At 40.0% G+C, this 23,869-nt stretch overlaps 1 protein-coding gene across 5 annotated transcripts in view; it reads right to left on the bottom strand.

Annotated features, from left to right (window-relative positions):
- The window catches only part of AK7 (adenylate kinase 7), a 62,441-nt gene that overhangs the window by 22,979 nt on the left and 15,593 nt on the right, over positions 1-23,869 (bottom strand). For 3 of the 5 annotated variants that reach the window (XM_043549083.1, XM_037900920.2, XM_043549082.1), the window contains 8 exons: positions 23,204-23,314; positions 15,178-15,261; positions 12,060-12,148; positions 11,366-11,456; positions 10,468-10,545; positions 9,155-9,304; positions 2,097-2,225; positions 702-846 (listed from right to left, as the gene is read on the bottom strand). In XM_043549083.1, the coding sequence (XP_043405018.1) occupies positions 702-846; positions 2,097-2,225; positions 9,155-9,304; positions 10,468-10,545; positions 11,366-11,456; positions 12,060-12,148; positions 15,178-15,261; positions 23,204-23,314 (877 nt within the window). The remainder of the gene's footprint in view (positions 1-701; positions 847-2,096; positions 2,226-9,154; positions 9,305-10,467; positions 10,546-11,365; positions 11,457-12,059; positions 12,149-15,177; positions 15,262-23,203; positions 23,315-23,869) is intronic. The other 2 variants (XM_037900921.2, XM_043549084.1) reach the window with 1 other exon arrangement.

Genomic DNA, 23,869 nt, shown 5'->3' with positions numbered 1-23,869 from the left:
GTGTGTTAAGAAGCACAAGGCCAAAAGCACACATGACTTTAGCCACAAATAATAATTAAAACACTTATATGGCACTTTTTCCATCCACAGGCCTTAAAGTATTTTACAAACATGGGTAAACATTATTTACCCTTCACCAAAAGGGGGGAACCAAAGAACAAAAAGTTAACTGATTTTTTTCAAGGTTAGTTGCAATCAAGAAACCCAGTAAAACTTGGCTAGCTTTTTACTTTAAGTGACATTAATTAGGCTTTCACTTCTGAAAGGTAAGCATGATATAATTAATTAGAAAATATTCTTGCCAAGAATCTAGAGAGACTGAATATAGAGCTGTAAGTAAAATGTTAGTTTGTAGTGTCAAAAGGGCTGCATAAAAATATATGCAGAAAACAATTCCTACTATTATAATAGCTTTTCAGTGATTAAAAATGTATATGACTTTTTACAGACACATTAGGTCAAATTTTGCCCCGTTACTCTCATATAATCTCAATTATTTCTGTGGAATTGCACAAAGGTAAGTGAGGTAAAGGTTCATAACACTGCAAACAGAGGGCATGACCCTTGCCTTCAATGGGAGCTATAAGGTCTAAAGGTACAGGCACAAATCAATTTCCTGATTTTTCATTTGTATAAAAGTTACATCTATTAACTAAAATCCAGGCTACCATTATCAGTATGCCTTTCCTTTCACGTCTTACCTCCATTCTGCTCCATGTTTTCTTTGACTCCATCTAAGAGTTCTTGTGCCTCTTCTATACTGTTCCCTTCTTCTTCTTCATCTTCTTCTCCCTCCTCTCCCACCTCTTCAGTTTCCACTGTTTCTTTAGGAGCAATAATTTTTTCCTATATACAAAAATAAGGTTCAAAAATAGTTTGGCTAAATTCTGCCTTTGGTATTAGACAGGTATAATTAAGGACATTTGGGCAACTGTCTGCATCTTAGTTTCAGACTAATAGCTGAAAGCCTGTGCTGTCACATAGGTGTAATTCATAAAGTTATGTATGTAAAAAAGCCAATAATGGCTCAGGTAGATGGTAACAGACCATGAATCCCAATGATGATTGAACCTCGTGATATTTTAAACAAAAAGCGCTCTCAACCATGCTTGTAGCTGTTTCCATTGCTTCACATTGGTTCAACAGACTTAAGAGTGATCTTTGGGGTTACTGTGTGTGCTGATTGTGTTGTGTGGCTGGTTTTGTTGATTTGTGTGTGGGGAGTGTTGTGTGGATGGCAAATGAGGGGAATGTGCCACAGTGACGGTCTATGTGTATTTGGGGTTATTGTGTATGCTGGTTATGTTGTGGAGGGGAGGCTATGTTGTGGGTAGGGGGGAGTTGTGCAGATTCCTTCATACAGCCAATGAAATCTTTGCATGCAAAATAACTGTAGACTAAGGGCGGTGATTGGGTTGATATCACAATGGTCTAGGACCCTTGGCATGGCATAGACACATGCCTTCCTGTACGTGTACACAGTACGGGTGTAACTCAAAGTCAAAATGGCCGAGAACTTAAAAATTAGATGGTAACAGACTCCGAATCCTAGTGATGATTGAACCTGGTGATATTCTGAACAAAAAGAGCTTTCAACTGTACTTGTAGCTTTTTCCAGCTTCACACTGACTCAGACATTCCAGGCTTCAGAGTGACACACATAAGAACATAAGACACACAGAGTGACAATCCTGGAATTTTATTATATAGATATGGAGCTCATCTAAGGCTCTAAGCTGTGAGGTTCTGAGCCATCTTCACTAATTACAATCAGTTAAAATAAGGTGTGCTCAGTACTCAGCATGTCACAAGATCATGCCTTTACAGCCTAGGTTAAATAAAATATTTTTTGGCTTTTGCAGATACTGAAAAATGGAAAAGGCAGGGATTAGTTTCAACAGCAACAGTTGGGCATCTACAATGGAGTTAGGATATTTTTAATTCCTCATTGTATTCTACTAGAAGAAGGTTATTTCCTATGGTCATTCTTCAACTTCTAAATCACAGTTTTCTAATTCATAAATGATTTCAAACATTTTACATTTTAAAACTATGAAAACCAAAATAATAATCCTAAAGAACAGTTACCCACGTACCAGATTTTCCATTGCTTCAAAAATTACATCCTTTATTTTAATGTGATGTAGCATATAGTGTTTGCAGAGTTCTTCAGCAATGGTAGATTTCCCAACTGCAGGAGGACCAAGAACACAAATTTTGACTGGCTGAAAGAAAAAAGATAAAAAGGAATTAAGCAAATAGTGTGATTGTTTTAAATGATTGGTCTTTCCCCTAGGACCAGTAGAAAATATATGAACAAACAAATTAACATACAATTGGATACCTATTTTAGATGAACTTTCAGTGTATAAATTCTGCCCTTGGATGTCCTATTTCTGGAGCTCAGTGTCTCCTACAATTCTTGACATCTGGGCAGCTCTCCCCTCTCTGCAGCTTACAGAGATGGATCAGAGTTTTGGAGCCACATGGTATGGCCATGCTCCCTCAGCTCCTACTTTCCTCCAGTTTCTCTGACACTGACATGTGTGGACAGTGGTTTTTAAAGCTCCCAGTTTACCTCTGCCTATGGTTTTGGGTTGTGGGGGAAGGGGAATGTCAAAATTTGGGGCAGGGCTGAGCAGCAATTGTCCTCCCAGCCTCTCTTCCTCCGTTGGCCAGTTTTTTTAGCTGTGTGTTGGAACCCTCTGGAGCCTGGGCTGCAGTGCATCCTGCCGGCTCCTCTGCACCTTCTGGATATGGCAGAGTACCCTAAAAAGCACCAAATGAAATCCAAATGGTGCTCCATCTGTGAGACTGCCTTCCCAGGCTCAGCAGACAGTGATGTGTACCCAGCCTACACCCAGCCTTCTACCCCTAATTCTGTTAGATCCCAGTGCTATGAGTCAGGCAGGCGTGTGGAATCCCCTCGCCACCAGAGCAGCTGTGGTTCCGACATGGCAAAAATGAACCAAGAATCTATAGACAGGGCAGGGAGAGGCTCCAAGGATGAGGAGGGCCTAGTGAACCAACTCAGGGGGTAATTCCCAGTGGGCCCCTGGAGAAAAGAGAAAGCAGATTTACAAGGTCACAAATCCTCCCTCCCCCCAAGTTCTAAAAATGGATCCTGAGCACTCTGGAAAAAGAAACAAAGGGATCATAAGTAGGGTGGCCATATTTCCTTATGCTGAACACGGGACATCTGGTAACATTACTCGTATTCAAGTGAATTAAGCAGCAATCAATCGTACAAAGATTCAAATTAACATCAAGTTGACTGAGCCCCTGTTAAAAAGAAATACTGCGTAGTGGGATTCTTTTTATTTACCTTATTATCTTTAAGGCTTTAGGGTTCACACGGGGAGGGGTGACACACACGCACTCCCATTCACCTCTCTCACAGGGGGTGGGAGTGAGACCAACCAACCCGACCCTCCCTGCCCAGCGCTCACCGCCCTCCATGCCTGGCTGGCCAGGCCCCCGGGACCGACCTGCCTCTCCTCGTACCTGGCACCGCATATTCCTGAGGAAACATGTTGGGGGGGGGGGGGGCGGGTGTGTGTGCACACAGGGTCACATGCTCTCCCCGTCCCCAGATTTCTGCTACCAGGGTTCACACCAGAATGTGGCCAGCAGCAACCTTTCAGAACTGTATGGGAGGGAAGGGACAGGAGCTGCTTCCAGTTGCAGGGGAGAGGGTGGGGCAGGGATGACCTAGCCCATCTCTTGGCAGAGCTCATCTCCCCTCCACCCCACCGCTCCCGGGTGGCTGGAAGCAGCTTGTCCCTTCCTGCCCGCACAGTGACAAAAGGCAGCTAACACCTCAAGGCTGCTGCTGGCCACTGACATAACCCAGCCACCTCTTGTCCCTCAGCTACAGTGCAAGCAGGAAGGGTTAAGCCCTAGGGATGCATTGTGCACCAGGGCCCAGGGAACTTGACTGTAGGGGCTTCAGCGAACCCAGGGCGGGGGGATGAAGAGGGTGCTAAGCCTCTGCCTGGGGTACTGCTATGGAGACTGCAGGTTCAGGCGTGAACAGGCTGGAAATCGCTTCCCCTCTGCCACTCCAGAGCATAGTTGAGGGGCAAAGTGGCTTCCCCATGCCAGCACTGTGTGGGGATTTGGCACATATAGGTCTCGGCTCTTCCTGGCCAGTGCCCCAGGCCAGAGGGTCTTGGGATTTCCCAGGGCACCAGCCCAGCCAGACGCAGTAGGGGAAGGAAAGAGCCTGCTGGCCAGGCTGGTGGTGGTTCAGTGCTCTGACCAGGGGCTGGTTTTCTGCCCAGTGCTGGGAGCAGGACATGTCCTGCCAGTGGGGATATGGAGGAGTAGCAGGGTTGCGGGGGGGGGGTGGGGGGGCACGGGAAGGGACAATGCAGGGGACAGCGAGAGGGGGAGCATGTAAAGGGCCAATGGGTGAGCAGCAGAGGCGACATATAACCAGTCACCACCTGCCCTCACTCACCAGCCACCGCAGCTCACAGGCAGTGCCAGCTGGAAACGGGGCGGGGACGGAGGGGCGGGGACCTGCCGGCCACAAGCCAGCATGCACCAGGGGCTGCGCTAATGGACCAGCCCCTGCCACCAGCCTTGCACACCCACCCCCATAGTCAGCCACTGGACCCAACCCATTTACCGCTGGTAAGCGGGCGGCTGGCAAGCAGGGATCTAGCCAGCAGCAGGACCTGCCAGTACTGATGCGGGGGAGACAGAAAATATGGGACAATTCTCCCATTTTTAAGAAAAAGTCAGGACACCTGCAGGAGGGCTTAAATACAGGACTGTATTTTTAAAAACGGGACGTCTGGTCACCCTAATCATAAGCATTGAAAGTAAAGGCATATTTAGGCCTGATAAAAGCCCGCTGTGAATTTTAAGAGTCTACTCTAATAATGTTTAACAATGTAAGTAGAACTGTGCACGTGTAAAAAATTACAGAGTAAACATGTTTGTGAGGAAAATAAAAGATAAAGTAGCCACAAAGCTAGAAGAAACTGGTTTGAGCTAACACTAAACCTATGCTGTCAGGGGATGAGAGTGAACATGGAAATCAGGGACTAATACATATGTATAAAAAACAACAACAAAAAGTTATAAATAAAACTGTGTAACAAAGGGAGGTTGAAGCTATATTGTCCAGTGTTGGAAGTGATTGTGATGAGATCATCCTGATGAGCTTCCCACTTGTAATTCATCACTACTTGATGAGTGTTTATGCCTTAATAAAGATTTGTTAGACCCATCTGATGAGTAAGAGAATCTCAATCCAGCAATAACCACTCCTCCTCCTTTCCAATCTGGCCAGGAAGGCTCTGGAAGCATTTCCCCTCACTCCTCCCTGTGTGAATAGGGTTCAGCAGATGGAGACTCAGAAAGAGATCTCGCGAGATGACTTCAGATCTTCAGCAAGGCTAGCAGCAAAAGACCTCACCAAAGTCATGACAGAGATTGTACACTCTCTCAGCATGCTAAAAAAAAAAAAGCTTAAAAAAAATTAAAAAATAAAATAAAAGAAAGTGAAAAAGGGGAAGAAAAAAGCATAAAAGAGATAGTATGAGCCCTCTCACTCCTCCCCCTCTTCCAAAGAAGAGGATGGATTGTCAGGCTCTGACTCCCATCATGACCAGGGAAAGACTCAGGAAAGGTATTTTCCCCCTGAGAAATTCAAGGCCACGTGAATCAAACAATGTTGTATCCACTATTCAGATTCAACCTGAACAAAAAACTGAGAGTAAGTCTATGAGCAAATTTCTCCCTTCAAAATTCTTTCCAGAGGCCCTGATTCCCCCTTTGAGGAAGTAATTAGAGATGAATGGGACAAGCCAGACAAAGGTAAGCACATTGACAGAACTGGATCTTGGGTTCTACAGGATCCAGGAACCAAAAGTCCCAGTTACTGAGATATCAAAGGTTGATGCAACTGTAGCATGTCTAGCTAAGGATATGGTTCAGAAGCAGAGTTCTAACCGAAGGACCTCATGGATAGAAAAATGGAGGCCACTCTCAAAAGAGAGGTTTCAGAGTAGCAGCCGTGTTAGTCTGTATTCGCAAAAAGAAAAGGAGTACTTGTGGCACCTTAGAGACTAACCAATTTATTTGAGCACAAGCTTTCGTGAGCTACAGCTCACTTCATCGGATGCATAAAGTGGAAAATGCAGTGAGGATATTTTATACACACAGACCACAATCTCTCTGGTCACGCGATTACAGACATGAAAGTTGCGATATTACAACAGAAAAACTTCAAAACCAGACTCCAGCGAGAGACTGCTGAATTGGAATTCATTTGCAAATTGGATACAATTAACTTAGGCTTGAATAGAGACTGGGAGTGGCTAAGTCATTATGCAAGGTAACCTATTTCCCCTTGTTTTTTCCTAACCCCCCCCTCCCCCACTGTTCCTCAGACGTTCTTGTTAAACCCTGGATTTGTGCTGGAAATGGCCCACCTTGATTATCATACACATTGTAAGGAGAGTGATCACTTTAGATAAGCTATTACCAGCAGGAGAGTGGGGTGGGGGGAGAAAAACTTTTGAAGTGATAAACACCCATTTTTTCATAGTCTGTGTGTATAAAACATCCTCACTGCATTTTCCACTTTATGCATCCAATGAAGTGAGCTGTAGCTCACGAAAGCTTATGCTCAAATAAATTGGTTAGTCTTTAAGGTGCCACAAGTACTCCTTTTCTCAAAAGAGAGCGAGGCCTCCTCAGCGTCCTTCAGGGCGTCCATAGCAGCTACTTGCTTTGCAGGGCATCTCTCTCCTGACTGAAAGATCTCAGAGTCCTGAAGAATAGAGATCACCCTCAGACTGATTCTATTTTAAAGAAAGTTGCCCTGGCAACAGCATTTGCTCAATGGATGCTATGAGATTCTCAGCCAAAGACATAGCCTCCAGCTCAGTGACCAGATGCCACTAGAGGCAGGTGTAGTACTCTGCCAAATTCACAGGAGCCCTACGTTTTGGAGATAAACTAGCCAGGGGTAGTGGCAGACAATGCTGCAAAATCTAAGCAGTCCCTTCCAACACAAAACCATGCCTTTAAGAGAGTACATGACAGCGTTCAGACAAAGGTTTTCCTTTTGGCCTTCATCCTCACAGAAAGACCAGTGAAGAGACAGCATGTTCTCCAGAGGAAAGCCGTGGAACCGTGGCTCGGGAGAAAAGCCCCAAGGGAACCCTGCTGCTCCTAAAGGCTTGTTATGACAAAGACCACATAGGTCTTCACCCAGAACTGAGCTTGGGTGCAGGATTTCCCATTTCCTGGAGGAAAAGGTTGCTTTGACCACAGACCAGTGGGTCAGGGAGATAGTGAGCCAGGGATATGCTCTTAAGTTATGAGCTCCATCTCATCAATTTTTCATCCAGTCCCCCATTTAAGGGACAAATCTTGTCTCTTTCCACAAGCTTAGAAAAACCCCTTGCAGTGGAATCAGTGTGGCTGTACTGTGCAAAGGTGAGCAGAATTTGAAGAGTCTACTCTCCGAACAGAACAAAAATTGGCTTCCTAAGCCTCAGGATGCAGTGAGAATCTGGATGGGGTAGTGGATATACTACTACCTTCCTCCATGAGAGGTGGCACAGGAAACACAGGTGTTATTTCAGCTCTAAAACCAGACCTGCAGGTCTATGAATGACTCCTCCCTGTCAGTTCCACAGAGATCCACAGCATACTGCCAAGCCATATGGGCTAGGCATTAGCATCACGATTCAGGGCTAAATGTATACTTGCTAAAATACCACTCTACAATGTAATTGACAGTAGTATGTCCAAAACTCACCTACATCAGGATCTACTAGTGCTGATGCATGTGCCTACATACGGTACCACTAACTTCAGTAAGACTCTGGACAGGGGAGGGGTCTGCACTAGCAGTTCCTGAAGCAAAACAGGGGCCTAAAACTATATACAAACATAAGACTCTCTAAAATTCTCTTTTGCCTGTCAATAAACAGTTGATCGGGCTGGTCATACTTTGGGCCACTAATAATAAGAGTTTTAACATCATCCCTTTCCCACCTCCAAATTGTTTGTATCAGTATTTCATGTATTTACTTGAGTATTCTTTTTTTGAACTGGTATGTCCATGTGATCACAGATCTAGCAGCCCAGCCCAGCCCTGAAAACCCCTTTCTGTGCATGAGTGCTGGGACTTTCAATGAACCACAAGAGTTTTCCTTTGTTCTGGACCTTCTGCATCCATGGAGGCTTGGACAGGATTTACTCTTTACACACTGATATCACAACAATCACAGTCATAGCCAGGAAGCTTTACAAAATTAAAGACAAAACAGTAACTGCATGGTCACAAAAACTCTTGCACCATTAGTAACTATACTCCTGATCATTTGAATATAGCCAAATATTTAGCCCACTTAGGAAACAGTGTTCCATATTACATTTGGAACTGGGTGAGGGAACAAATGTGTTATAACGGAGCCTGCTGATTTAGTTGTAACCAGAGCACACAAAGGACATAAAATACTCTCTCAGCTACTGATCCTAAGGCCAGGTCTACACTACAAAGTTTTGATGGCATAGTGACGTTGGTCAGGGATGTGAAAAAATCCACACACTTGACTGTCATAATTATGCTAGCAAAAACCCCTCGCCCCCATATAACTGGAGCTATACTGGCAAAAGAAGTCCTTTAAGAAGTCAATATAGCATATGTTACGTCGGGAGGTGATTTAGCTATACTGATGAAAGATCTCCTTGTGCAGGTATACGCTGCATCTCCACTAGGGGGTTCTCTCTGCTGATATAGCTATACAGTACCAATGTAGCTGTATTGGCAAAGCTTTTCTAGTGTAGACTAGCCTTCAAATCAAAACACCTGAGTAAACAGATGTTTCTTATTTCATTCCAAAAGTCACCATATTATGGTATATCACATGAGAGAGCTAACTCCGGAGCCACAGCCCTCTGCTGATTTCACCTGCAGGATTTCAGTTCTAGGGACAACAGGAAAAGTATTTCTTCTCTTTAGTTCTTCGGTCCTTCTTTCAGTTTTAGTTCCCAATATATTGTATTTGTCAGTTTATTTTGAATCTCTTAACAGCATTCCAAATATTGTCACTTAATGTACATTTATACACTCCTCTTTGAAAAATATCAGAGCACTTCACTACAGCATACAGCAAATGATTACCAGTAATTCCCGACTTTGCTTGTATTCTTTGAGGACTTGCCCAATATTCTCCACCAGTCCTGTCTGAGCAACCCACTTAATGTTGAAGTTCTCCTTCAAGAATACAGCTTCCATCCGCAGGTTCACAAGTAACATATCCAAATGTGTTTGCTAAACAAGCAAAAGTACATTTAATTGCACACAGAATTCCCTGTTTGATATTAAAGGGACACTGCCAAGTAGCTTAATCCCAAAATGTAGGTCTTTTTAAAAAAAAAAAAAATGGAGGGGTAAGGAGTGCTGCTTTACAAAACCAAAAATTAATATTTTCAAGATTTAACAATTTAAATGAAAACAGGTTTTATTTTTAATTTAAATATTCCCATGAAGTGTTGGAAATCCAGCCACTATACCACTGGTTTGTGATCATGCATGGAAACCAGAGAGTGGAACTTTCATTTTCTAAGCAGAGTGAAGGGCAAAAAGTAAACAAAGGGCCCTAATCCAAAGTGCACTGAAGTCAATGGAATGACTCCCATTGACTTTAGTGGGCTATGATTTAGGCCTAAAGACAAGAATTCAATTTTAAAATTTTAGTTTTAATAATCTAGCTTGTTATTAATGACAAAGAGTTAAGGTAATAATTATGTAATATGATTTTTATCTTGATAGTCTCTCTCCCAGTCCTAACTCCATGCTGCAAAGACTACCATCTGTGGGCATTTTGTTACTGTGACCAATGAAGCGGCAGTCAATAATTCCATCTCTCTTAACTCCTGAATCTATTCTTACTCATAGATTTTAAGGATAGAAGGACCTCTATAACACAGACCATATTCACTCAATTATCCTTGCACTGAAATATTAAAGGGACACATTCTAAAGTGCCTTTGACAATTCATACCTAGTTTACTCCAAGCTGCTTGTAAGAATACAGAAACAATTCACATCTGCCACATCTTATTGACTAATCAGAATAAAAAATTTTGTAGCTCACTATTTATATCTTATTTCCTCTGTAAAGGCTCAATTCTATGCGGGCCTCCTGTGAGGTGCTTAGCATCTTCAACTCACATCAGCTCCACTGGAGAGCCTCAGGATCAGGTTCTACATACTAGCAAAAACTCCTCATAATTCTCTATTATGTGGTTTATAACCTGCTTCTTCATTTACTTTATCTAATTATAGTTTATGCACTTTTGTTGACATATTTTTGTGTCATATCTTTGTGCTGATGTAAACAATAAGAAAAGAATACATTGCATGGCATTTATATTTTCATCTCATATCCCTTCCTTAAAGAAGATATTCAAAAAAGGAAACAAAATACTAACCGTCAAGTCTTTGCTTAAGAAAGCGTTTTCTCTTGGAATCTTTTGGATTTTTCCTGGTCCAACATTTTTGCTAATGCACTGTCAGAAAACAATATTGTACACATTAAATACTCATCTAATCCATACTTCTGACATGCACAGCAATCTGAAGAACATGTGTGTACTAGTTCAAGTTTAGAGACATGGTAGAATAGCTCTGCTAGGCTGTATATCAGATCTTTTTTGCTATCTGTACTGAAAAAAGGAGTGTTGCAAGCTTTCTATTTTATGGACCACATCATAAAGCCAAGAGCCAATCATGGACCTGCTTTATTTCCCAACACTCCCACTACATGATTCTCAAAATATTTCATTCTGCAGACGACCAGAAAAAAGGCTCTGAAGTCCATGGATTACCATCTGACAATCTCTGTCCTAGTATGTTCAATTTTCAGTGTCAGTAGGCAAATAAATTGCCAATTACTTCGAAAGCACTTTTAAATAATAGAGATTTAAAATCACCAGATTGCTACTTCACAGCAGCTTCCAGGTTACTTTGCTGGATTCTGCTTCAAGGCATGTGAACAAACTATATTCCTACAATTCAAAGGAAAAAAGAATTTCAAAAAGACATTGACTGCCTAGTTACAGTATATATGAACTGGATGAAAACATAAGGTCGAATCCATCAGCCCTTTATCACAGTCAAAACCCCTTTTGAAACTAATAATTTTGCCTGAATATGGACTACAGGACTGGGCCCACATTTTGCATTATAGGATTTCAAGACTAGTTTTTATAAAATTGTTGCACAGAATCATTCAGGGAAGATTCAGGGACTTTTAACAGAGCGAGGCCTAAGGATTTACAAGACTAAAAAGATACCTAGACAAAGAAACAAAATCTTAAGCTGTTTTACCTTAACTATGGCCTGAAGAGTATGTATAGATTCATCCACTGCCACAATGTAGTGAGTCCTTGGCCTATGGTCGGCTATATTTTGTAACACTCTGCAATATAGCAAATGCAATAAATGCCCATTAGTGGAAGGAAAAATATTGTGTCTTTAATATGAAATATAATACAGAAGCAACCCCGAGTCAAAGGGTATGAGGAAACTCTGAAGGTGAATATTCCAAAGCATGCTATTTTCATATTGATTTTTATTCGTAAGATAAGATACCTAGATATCTCAGTTTGGCCAAGACAATTCAGGAATATGAAACAATGTCTCTAGAAAATATACACCAAACTGCTACTTGTCCTTTCTATCCTGGTTTCAAAAACTGTAGTGCAGTTCCCTGTTGGTTCCATTTGGTTGACTGGTACTATGTTCTGGACATGGTACTTCTACGAATTTCTTGAAAGCATGGCCTCAATGTGCCTGTAAGTTATTACTTCCAGAAGGCCTATTTCATGTTGGAAATATTTAAAACTCCATTTGCCTGAAAATGATGTGCCAAAGTCAACTGTAATACAATGCCATTTTAAAAAATAATTTAAAAAAAAATATGGTAGCAGCTGTTTGAAATCTCCACTGGTAGGTATGGTTTTGCTACATATATGGATACTAAGCATTTCTAGGGATGGCCATCCCTAAAAAGCATACTTACGCTGCTAAATCAACAACATGAATGGTTGGAAGAAAATTGTTTCCATCTCCAAAAACTGGTATTGCAGGAGTCTCACCAAGCCAAGCTGTCTGAAAATAAATACAAACGAAGCAGGAGGGTTATATTTAATTAGAGTTGCAAAAAGGAACATATGTACAGTTGATGAAACTAGGTACATCCTGAATTTTAATGTTCAGTTTCTTGGATGTGAGTCTGAGCCACAGCTGAGTAATCAATTCTGCGAGCTGCTGATGTAGGCGAGCAGTCTACAAAGAGCCTACAAAGTTAGTGGGCATTTTTGACAAAACTGCTCAGTTTTGGAAAAGCTTTATTATTATTATTTTATATCCCAAAGGATATAAAATGAAAATAGAAATAAAGAAAGCTTGGGGGGCGGGGGGAAAAAAAAATCATACTATAATGAAAAAAACATTGTTCACCTAATCCCCAACAGGCAGGCTGCATACTCCGTTGGGGTTCCATGATAGATATACCCTTACCAACATAGGATATACTAGGATATAGTTCAAAAACTGTGGAATGACTGAATATGTTTTAAACTAAAAATCTGCTAAATGACTCAATGTGGCCATGTCCACACTACAGGCCTAGGCTGGCATAGCTGTATTTATAGGCTGGGAAGAATTTGATTTTTTTAAATATATAATTTCAAGGAATAATATCAATGTTTATTCTAAGCATTTTTTCTTGCACTATGGATTGAAATAGTCACAGCTGTGGGAAATTAGAGGGTGCGGTCAGACAATTATTTAATTGCCGTCTCTAGTAAGTTCTCAAGCAGCAACCTAATTTCCTTTTTTTCAGGGTTACTGGCCTATTGGATGGAGGAAGCTGTAGAACTGATATATCTTGATTTTAGTAAGGCTTTTGACACAGTCCCACATGACAATCTCATAAGCAAACAAGGGAGCTGTGGTCCAGATGAAATTACAATAAGGTGGGTGTATAACTGATTGAAAGACCATACTCAAATAGTAATTATCAATGGTTCGCTGTCAAACTGTGAGGGTGTATCTAGTGGGGTCCTACAGGGGTCTATCCTGCATCTGATACTTTTCAATATGTTAATTAATAACTGATAATGGAGTGTAGAGTAAGCATATAAAAGTTGCAGGTGACACCAAGATGGAAGGGTTGCTAGCCCTTTTTAGGACATGATTGGAATTCAGAAAGACCTGGAGAAATTAGAGAGCTGGTCTGAAATCAACAAGATGAAATTCAATAAAGACTAGTGCAAAGTACTCCACTTAGGAAGTAAAAATCAACTGTACAAATACAAAATGGGGAATAACTGGCTAGGCAGTAGTACTGCTCAAAAGGATCTGGAGGCTATAGTGGATCACCAGTTGATTATGAGCCAACAATATGATGCAGTTGCAAAAAAAAGCTAATATTCTGGGATAACAGGAGTATTGTATGTAAGACACTAGAGGTAACTGTCCTGCGGTATTTGGCACTGACAAGGCCACAGCTGGGTCTGGTTTTGGGCACCACACTTTCAGAAAGATGACAGTTCAGAGGAGCGCAACGAAAATGTTAAAAGGTTTAGAAAAACTGACCTGTGTGGAAAGGTTAAAAAAACTGGGTATATTAGTTTTGAGAAAAGAAGACTGAGGATAGACCTGATAAGTCTTCAAATATGGTAAGGGGTTTTATAAAGAGGATGCTATTCAGATGTTCTCCATGTCCATTGAAGGTTGGACAAGAAGTAATGGGCTTAATCTGGAGCAGGTGAGATTTGAGTTAGTTATTAAGAAAAACTTTCTAACTATAAGGATAGTTAAATACTGGAATGGTCTTCCAAGGGAGGCTGTGGAATCCTAGTCCTTGGAGGTTTTTAAGAACAGTTTAGATAAACACCCGTCAGGGATGGTCTAGATTTACTTGATCCTGCCTCAGCACAGGGGGCTGGACTAGATAACCTCTCAAGGTCCCTTCTAGCCTTAAATTTCTATGATTCCATATTGGCATAGCTATGCCAGTATAGTCCCCCAGTGTAGACACAGCATGTGCTGTCAGAATGAAGAGTTCTTGCGGCACAGTAATACCATCTCCACAAACAACATTAGCTATGTCAACAGAAGTACTTTTTTATCGGTATAGTTGTGTCTCTAATGGAGGTTTTGCCAAAATAACTGTGTCAACTAGTGTGTGTATTTTTTTCACACTACTGGTCAAAACAATTATGCTGTGTAACGGTGCACAACTCACCCCTGCGGCGCCTCCTGCTGGTTGTCCAGGAATTAGCTCTTTTTACCAGCTCCAGAGAACCCTCTACTGGTGTCCTGCCACTGCTGGCCCCCGTGTCCCTCCCAGACCATGGTGCCCCTTTATCTGGGGGTTCTGCCACAGCAGTGTCCCCTCACTCTCAGGGTCTCCCCTCCCCAGGGAACCCTCAACCCCCTAATCCCACCTTGCCTCAGCAGCTACTGCCAGTCATTGTCTAGCCCCCACTCCCTGGGGCAGACTGCAGTATAAGAGCCAGTCATCATAGGCAAGGGAGGTAAGACCTACTGCCTTTACCTAGCCCCGGGCTGTCCCTTCGCAGCCCCAGAACCTGTTTAGGCCCCGCGCAAGGCCCTGCAGCCTGGGGGTTTCCAGGCGGGAGCTCCCCAGCTCCTTTTGCCTTTCCCCAGCGCCGCTCTACTCAGGTAGTTTGCTCAGTCCCCAGGCAGCCAGGTCCTTCCCTCTCTACAGTCAGAGAGAGACTGCCTGAGCTCCTGGCTCACAGCCTTTTATAGGGCCCAACTGTGCCCTGATTGGGGCATGGCCCAGCTGTGGCAGCTTCCCCAGTAAGCGGAGGCTTGCTGCTTTCCTCAGCAGCAGCCCCCTCGCAGCCCAAGCCCTCTCCCAGGACTGGTTTCAAGCCCTTTCAGCCCTGGAGCAGGTCACCACCCTGATACATGCTGGTATAAGTTTTAAGTATAGACCATGGGAATGGACTTCAAGAGGCATTGGATCAGGTGCTCTGCCTTGTTAGTAGAGACATTGAGCATACAGCAATACTGTAGTTAGAAGTTTGTTAAATTCCTTTTCAGTTTACTTTTAAGAACTGTGCAATATTAAACTAAACTTCACCAAAATTGAAAAAGTCTACCTTGAAAAAGTAGTGAAATATTCCTTCTTCAGCTCCATACTGAAGGCCTGAAGCAACAACATAGGTTGAAAATTTGTTTTTGTTCTGTGGAGTAAAACAGGAAAGTTTTAAAAAAACACTATGAACAATGTTGTAAATTAAATTTTGTTGACTTACCGTGAAATTGCACTTGAATTCTATATATGGAATAGTTCACTTACATCACTTCAGCGTGGAAGTGAGATGAATTCCTACATAACTACTACTGGGGAAATAGGCCTTTTGCTAATACTGCCAGCAGTAACCAACAGTGAAACTAACAAGAAGGCTAGGAACTACCATTCCCAAAAGTATCCTGAATCCAAGTGAGATTCATCAAGAACAGACAGGCCACTGGTGCCAGTGGAGCTAATTAAATCTGCATGAAAATGATCTAAGTGCAGCTCTTCTTTTGGATGCAGAGGACGAGGAGAGAGAGGAATTAAGTATTTTATCAACATGTTATATCCACTTTTCTGAGATAACTTCTTTCAAGAGACTGAATTGTTACATTCCCATCCAGCATCTTTAATGACCTGAAAAATCAAAAGAAATTCTACTAAAAGTGGTAACATAAATAAATTGCTAAGGATAAATACAAAAGAATAGCGCAAAGCATGCAGGGACAAAATCAGAAAGCAGAAGCAGAAGTGACTGTCTATTTTTTTCACTATAAGGATAATGTATCTCTTGAAATCACTTTTACAGCATTTCAGAAACATATAGTTATAGTTATAAACTTGACTTTATAGACAAAATACTACATAAAGGGAACCTGGTTTGCATATTTAAATAATTAAAAGTTTACAATAACAAATAGGAAATATTTCTCAGATCAGTTGACTCTAACAACTTTTTAATAATTATTGGAATAAAAAGATGTGAATCAGGGGAGATTAAAGATGGAATATTTACCATAGACCATTGAAATATGAGCTAGTGGGCCTTTGAAAGGATTCAGGACTTCTAAAAATATCTTTTTAGTGCCATAAGTCATGTGCATGAGAATGTATTATCCACCATTGTGACTATAAAATTTGTATTAACATTTTGAATAATCAAGCTGTAATCTTGCAATGTAGGTCTGCTGGGATATATTAATATACCGGTACATTGTGATTTATATATTTATGTAATATGTTATAGGTCATTGAGGCCTGGTATGAATAACGCGTGCTTGACATGAATACGTGCACTGCAAGTTGGCAACCTAAGCAAGAACTTAAGGTCAAGAACTATTAGAACTATTTGTGCTAAAACAATCTTGTTATGTTCAGAGAAAAATATGTAGAATCAGCAGAAAAGGAAACAATACCAGTTGGACTGATATAAAATTATACACAAATTGGAGGAAATGGCATGCCTTGGATAATGGCGGTCCACCCAGGATTGTCTCTTTGGAATTGTGTGGGTAGAAGGCCGAGTAAACAAAGGCAAAGAACTGATGACGTGATGAAATGGACTATAAATGGTGACCTACGATTTCTGCAAATTGCAGTTGTTTATTAATCCAGAGTCCCGGGTGGATATAGATGTGGTTTTCGCCAGCTCCCCACATCTTCTGATCTTATGATCAGAAGAAATTTCAACTGACCATTGGGACCATTCTGACCTTTGGACTCTGGTATAGTATGTTTGGAGTGTGAATGTGGAGTGAGTAAGGTTTGTTTTGTAATCAATAAAGAGCATTTAGAGTATTATATACCAACACTGTGTCCGGTACCTGCCTGCTCCCCATCCCATAGGGAGACCTCTATTGTGGGTCTAACATGTGATGGAGAATGTGGAGGGGGGAGAGATATTAAGGAGTGCCAGATTTCGAGACGGGGGGAGTGTTGGGGGAGTCTTATTTAAGATCAATGAGGGTGACTCCTTTTTTGTGAAATTTGTAAGGAAAAAAAAAACAAGTGGGAAGATACCGCATGGTGTTATTGTAATAATGTTTAAAACACTGTTCAGGAGAGAAGTAAAGGGATGGAAGTGGACTAAAGTTAAAGCCCCTTCTCTGTTAGAGAAGGAGATTATTGCATTTGAGATGTGCCCTTAGATGGAAGGTGCAATGGAACCAGATGTAATATTTGATACCATAGAAAACATGTTTGAGGAACATGTACAGCTGTACAAGCCTAATGCCAGTAAAAAGCAAACGGCCATAGTATGGCTGTAGTGGCAAGCTGTAAAAAAGGCAATTGCATGTAATGGGGAAGTCTGTGCAGATTTACAAACATTACAAGAGAATTTTAAAACTTGCCAGGAAAATTTGAAGCGGGAAGTGAGGCAGACACAGATTATGCAAACTCAGTTCGAACAAATCGGGAAACAAAATAGGAAATTGGAGAAAAGAATGATGTATTGGGAAAAGATTAAAGCAGACAAGAATAATTTAGACCATCAAGTGATAGAAATGAAACAGTTAGTTCAAAATTTGACTAAGGAAAAGGAAGAGATCGCAAGCGTTTCTCACAGTTGGTGCAAGAAAACTATAGCAGCATTGAAAAAGCATGTGAAAATACAGGAGCTGCAAGTTGTGCTGTGTGTCAAAAAGAGAGAGATTTGGATTTGTATTCCAACGATATTTGGTATGGAGAGGACCTGTGAGGGGGTCAAGAGAAAAATAAGAAAATGGCTGGGAGAGCCTAAGACAGAAAAGGCTGTAGCAGTGATAAAATGGAGATCAACCATTAAGAATGCAGCGGGGGAAATACAGTCAGAGCAGACACAAATAATTCCTGCAAGTTCGTCAGACTTACAGTTGATGGTAAAGTCAGTAGGCCCAGTAAATATAAAAAAATTGGCTACATGGCTAGTACAGTGGGCAGAGTTAGGAGGAACAGAGAATTTAAAAAATGAGTAAATCTTATAGGTTTATCAAGGCTGGAGAGATTAGACAGACAGTAGATTGAGTGAAAAATGCTTTGGAGAGGCAGCCAGCACACCAACTGATACCACAATTTATTATGCTGTTAGGGAAAGAGATAGGTCAAAGACCCATAAAAGTGTTATCCAGTGCAGATTACATGAACCCTGGAAATTCACCCAGGGATTACCTGTTAAGGAGAATAACATTGCAATTATTGGTTGAAGAAATACAATCGGTGACCAATCCCAGGGCAAAGGTCGCCAGACATGTCACAGCTGATTCTCTGATGGTAGTTGATTTGAATCAGAGGTAATTTTAAAATGATGTGTTTAAAGGATTGGACAAAAATTTATTAGTGATGCCTATTAATTTGGTGAACCAAACAGCCCAGGATGAGGGGTTAACTGCTATGGATGGACTGGAGCTCTGAATAGTATGCCAACGGATGATGAAAGGGCGAAGCCAGGTAAAAGGATTAAAACCTAGAGTACCTTTTGTTGAAGCAATAACATTCAAATGAAAGTGCTTATAAATCAGGATACCGTAAAAAAGGAAGCGGCCGTGGTAGAGGACAAAACACCCTACTCCAAGAACGTAGAGGGTGGAATAATCAAAATAAGCCCTAAAAGGAAGTAGATGTAATTCAGAATATCGCTTGAAGGTATTTAAAATTGAGGGGAGTAAATATGAATAAGTGGAATGGGAAATATACTAACAAACTGATCAAAGAAATGCAAAGGATGAAAGAAGAAATGTTTAAGGAGCAGAAAAAGGTTGTAGGTATGCAAGCTGAGGGTTCAGAGAAATCTGCTCTATAGGAAAGCCATGATGACAAGTTGCTCCCACTGAAAATGGGTCCTCAGGAGTGGGAGATGGTAACTAGATTAAAATGGAATTCAAATGGGACGGCTAGGATAACTGTCATTGTGGGAGATAATGAACTCAAAAATGCCCTATTGGATAGTGGGGCTGATGTAAATATTGTAAATAAAAGTTGTAATTTCTCTCGATATGTGTCAGAGATCATTACAGCAGCCTCCTTTATTGGGGAAGGAGTAACAGGAAAAATGCATCATTCAGTAGAAATAGCTATACCCAGAGAGAGAGAGTGAGGGATTTTTGTTGTAAAAAACAAATGCTTCAGATAGATCAGGCGGCTGAGCCACTAATATTGGGGTCTCCTTTTTTGAAGAGGAATCGGTTAGTTTTGTATTTAACTAATGAAGTTCTGTGGCGTGTACCCGGCTGGACAGAAAGCATCCTGACAGCAGGGTACGTTCCAAGAATATATGCTGCAGAAGCAGTGGAGAAAATTATACTGGATCAACAGGATGTGTGGGTAAAGAAGTTTCCCGATGTATAAATTGCAAATAAAGCAGAATGTGGTAAAATAGAAGCATGTGTTAAAATCGTGGGGGACAAAGTGCCATGATTAATGTATGTATGTAAATTCTTGTGTGGCTCAGAACAGTAAATTATGAAAAATCAAAAATAAAGTAATGTATTTAAAATTAATATTAAAAAATCATGTCCTGAAGTCTAAATGGGTTAAACCATTTTCCATCATAAATAAAACTTCACCTACTGTAGTGCAGATTTACATTAAAAAAAAAAAAAAAAGTGGGTCCACACATCACAATTAAAGTTATGGCCTAAAAATAATGTTCCTTTCTTTTTCTTTTAGTTTATCTTACAAAGAAAAAAGGAATGCCCAATTGCACCGAAAATTATCCTTTACGGACCTTGAATTTAAAGTGTAAATACGGTGCTACAATTTTTGTAATTGACTTATTGCTTATGCTTGCTTTGCTTTGCATTTTGTGCTTAGTGAAAAATTGTGTTGTGTGCGTTATATTTTAGAAAAATAATAATACTGGAGCTCAAGCAAAAATAAAAAAGGTTAGTGTAAGTATTTAAAATAATACGTCCGAAAGCATCAGACATTATTCCGATGGAATAATAGCCATGGCTTCAATATTAAGAATCCTCATAATTCAAAAAGGGTAAAAATTTCTGGCTTTTATGTTTTTTGAATATTTGGACAAATTTAGGGGTACATAAATATACATATGGAAGCACCTCTAAAATGAAGGTATGCATCAAAGGAAATAACACATTAAACTATTCATGGAACAGAATAAAAAAACCAACCAAACAAAACCAAATGTAAAAAAAAAAGCCTTTTAAGGTAAAATTTAAAATATGGTGGAAAGATGGCAAAAATGTGACATACAAATATCTAAAGCCAAAAAATTTAAAAAAGCAATCAAGGTATTTGTACATACTAAGGGGGGAAGGTCAACTAATGTTTAAATTTAGTTATAATGAGAACAATCTAAATATAAGTACTCTGAACTGTACCTTTTAAAGTTTAAAATTTGATGTAGTCACCCTAAATGTCTAATAAATAAAAAATTGGCTAATACTCATGTAAAATAAAATAAGTCAATGGCTCTTAAATTATGAAAATATGGAGTAATGGCAAATCCTTCCATAATAATAAGATTAAGTTGCTTTAAAAAATTAATGGGAAAATGTATTTTCAGAAATATGGTCATTTTTTATGTTTATTAATCAAAAACCAGTAAACAGGATTGCACCAAAAATCATGGCAGATGAGCCATATAAAAAAAAAGTAATCAAAGCTCCAACTATTGTAAATCAAACAATCTGGTTAAAAGAAGTGCAAGTAAACATAAATGCACAACATCCGGAGTGCATGCAATATGCCTTGCCTTGATTACAAGCGTGGCAACAACAATGGGGAAACGGAACCATACAAAATAAAAAAAGTATAGGAAAATATATCGTAGGTAGTACTGGTGCTGAAGCTGAAGTTTTAAACTCATTTAATATTATAAGACGTTACAAGGGAAAATGTCAGCTTTAAAATTTGGGGGCTCTACAGACACATGTAACACAATTTTGGTGCACTATTGAAACAAAAAATTAGAAGTGTAAAACTCCAATTCAAACAAGCCCAAGCCTTAAAAACATCTCTAAATGTAAATCTATTTGGTGTGTCTAAGATTAACAATAAAACTGTACTAGCAATACAATGTGTACAAATGCAAAATTATCAAATAGAACTGTAAAGTAAGGTTTGTTTTGTTATCAATAAAAAGCATTTAAAGTATTATATACCAACACTGTGTCCAGTATTTGCCTGCTCCCCATCCCGCAGGAAGACCTCTATTGCAGGTCTAGTCACTGACTGACAAATAGTGCTCTTCAATTTCTTTTGCAATATTCTTTAAAACCACTAGATGTCACATTCTAGCCATGAAGTGGGTTCTAGCCCACGAAAGCTTATGCCCAAATAAATCTGTTAGTCTCTAAGGTGCCACAAGGACTCCTCGTTTTTTTTGCTGATACAGACTAACACGGTGACCACTGAAACCATTCTAGCCATTGTAAACCATTTCTGTGTTAGTATTTGTCTTGTTCTTTGTACTGAATGTCCCAAGCTGAATGTTGTCACAACAAAGACAAAGAGATTTCATGTGGTTATTTTTCAGACTAATTAACAAGAAAGTTTTCCTATCACTGCAAAATAATAATGCCATGAGAAAGCTTTTCCAACATTCTTCTCTGATGCATGCACCTGTTTAAAAGGTAATTATATACTAACACCTTTAGTAGCCTGGTTAGGCACAGACTTAGCACATAGGAATAGCCACACAGATTCAGACCAGTGGTCCATCTATTCCAGTATATTTTTTCTCATAAGGGCCAATGTCAGACACTATGGAGGCCAGGTGTAACCTCTGGCCCCCATAATGGGTATTACTGTGCCTGTGAGGGAAATTTCATAACATACATATCAGGGAAGTAAAGGCAATTTTTTTTGGCTTGCCACGGCACTTTATACAACATTGTTGATTGTCTTGTCATGCCATGGCTAATGTTCTGTATTGTCATTAGCCATATGAGAATCAAGTATGATTTGCAGTGCCATTCTCTCTGTGTGCCATACAGAAAAAGGGGTGCTACACCTAATTCAGAGTAAAAATATTCATTTTTGGTGAGGTCATCATCCCCCCCCCCCACCCAAACTAGACTGACTGATGTCCAAGCTTATGTACAGCCTAACCCTGTAAGATACTGAGTTCCCCCTACAAAGAGATGAATGCTTTCATGTCTCATGGTGCCCTCATCTAAATACTCCTTGGAGGCTCTGAGCATCTTGCAAGGCCAGGTCTATACAGAATGCGTGGTTTTCCCTAGAGTACACACTTGTATTTCCTGGTTTCCAGTTTTCTGCTCTAACCTCTACAATGCTCTAAGGAATTCAGTATGAGCTAGGAGAGCAGGAATTGGACCGCTGTTATTATTATTTATATGGCAATAGTGATCAAACATGAAGAGAGACAGTGTCTTCCCCAAGGAGCTTAGCAATCTAAAAAAGACAAAGACAGATGAAGGGTGAGGGGAAAAAGATATAACATGCATGCAAAGTGATCAGAGTGATGATATGCACACTAGGTGTTTGGGATGAGTCTGTGACCCTGATTCTGCAATGGAGTACACAAAAGCCAATGAGGCTCCATGCAGACACAGCAGTCTGGCAGCACACAGCCTGTTGCAAGATCAGGGTCTATCTAGATACTCACTGCTCAGAATTTATGTGCCCCATCACCATAGTATCTATCTGAGAACCTTCAAAGTATTTAAATTAGACATAACAATAACTTAGTAACTAACCAGAATTTATTTGCTGCTGTTCTTCTTTCCAGATTACACATACTAAATTCCCTTTCCCCCACCCTTCCACACCCTTGTCTTTTCCCCATGAAAGCCCCCAGCTCCAATTCTATTTCTAATATAACAAATACATGAACACATATCTTATGAAATAAGTATGATTTATTCATTGACTAAGTAAAAAAGCATGAATTTGTAGTGGAAATAGGTTAATATAAAATAAACACACACATTTAAATCTCTAAAGGGTCAATTCCCTTCTCAGTATTTTTATACATTTCACATTACCACCACTGGGAGCTATTCACATTTATCAAGGAGTTAACATACTTGCAGAAATCAGTTAAACATTGCAGACAATTTCTATTATTAAGATGATGTTATTCTTCAGTTTAAGTAAAAAAGAACTGCATCAAATAGGTTATTTTGTGATACAGTACTTACTGTTTTTCCAAGTTTGATAATCACTTTTTCAGCATTTATATGGTCCATAAAGTTAGGGTGAGGTTTTCTTCTGCGATAATCTTCCTCAGTAAAAGGAATTTCTGAATCATCCTGTAGAGAGAAAACTCTAAGAAAAATGTCCTACTTTCCTGAAAAAACATTCAAAAAGTTCTACATGGCTTAAAACCAAGATATTTTTTAAAAGTACACAGTCATTTTAAATTCAATTTACATTGTATATAAAAAGCCTCTGTTTTTAAACATGTATAAAAAAGAAACTCTCAAAATCTTTGAGAAAAAAATCAAATGATCAATGCTTTTAAAAATGTAGATGTATCAAAACTATTTAAAAGGAAAACAAGCATAACAATATCTTGAAGTTTGCTTCTCACATCATTAACATATACAGTTTCAGAAAGACTTTAAATTTGTGAATGTCAAAAAGATGCTACAAAATGCCACACCTGGTTATCTATGGTCCCAATCCTGTAAATTTTACATGTAACTCCACACACGAATAGTCTATTTAATTAGTTTACTGTATGTATACATATATAAACTCAAAGTTTTGCAGTCAGTGACGTAGGTGCAAAAATCAACAGTGAAAATAAGTTTGCTGATGTTGACCATGTTCATTACAACTAGGGTACATGCTAAAAATATGTA

This window comes from Chelonia mydas, chromosome 6 (assembly GCF_015237465.2).
Source record: "Chelonia mydas isolate rCheMyd1 chromosome 6, rCheMyd1.pri.v2, whole genome shotgun sequence".
NCBI lineage: Eukaryota > Metazoa > Chordata > Testudines > Cheloniidae > Chelonia > Chelonia mydas.
The sequence above is the reverse complement of the archived record's forward strand: the minus strand, read 5'-3'. Positions and strand labels throughout refer to the sequence as shown.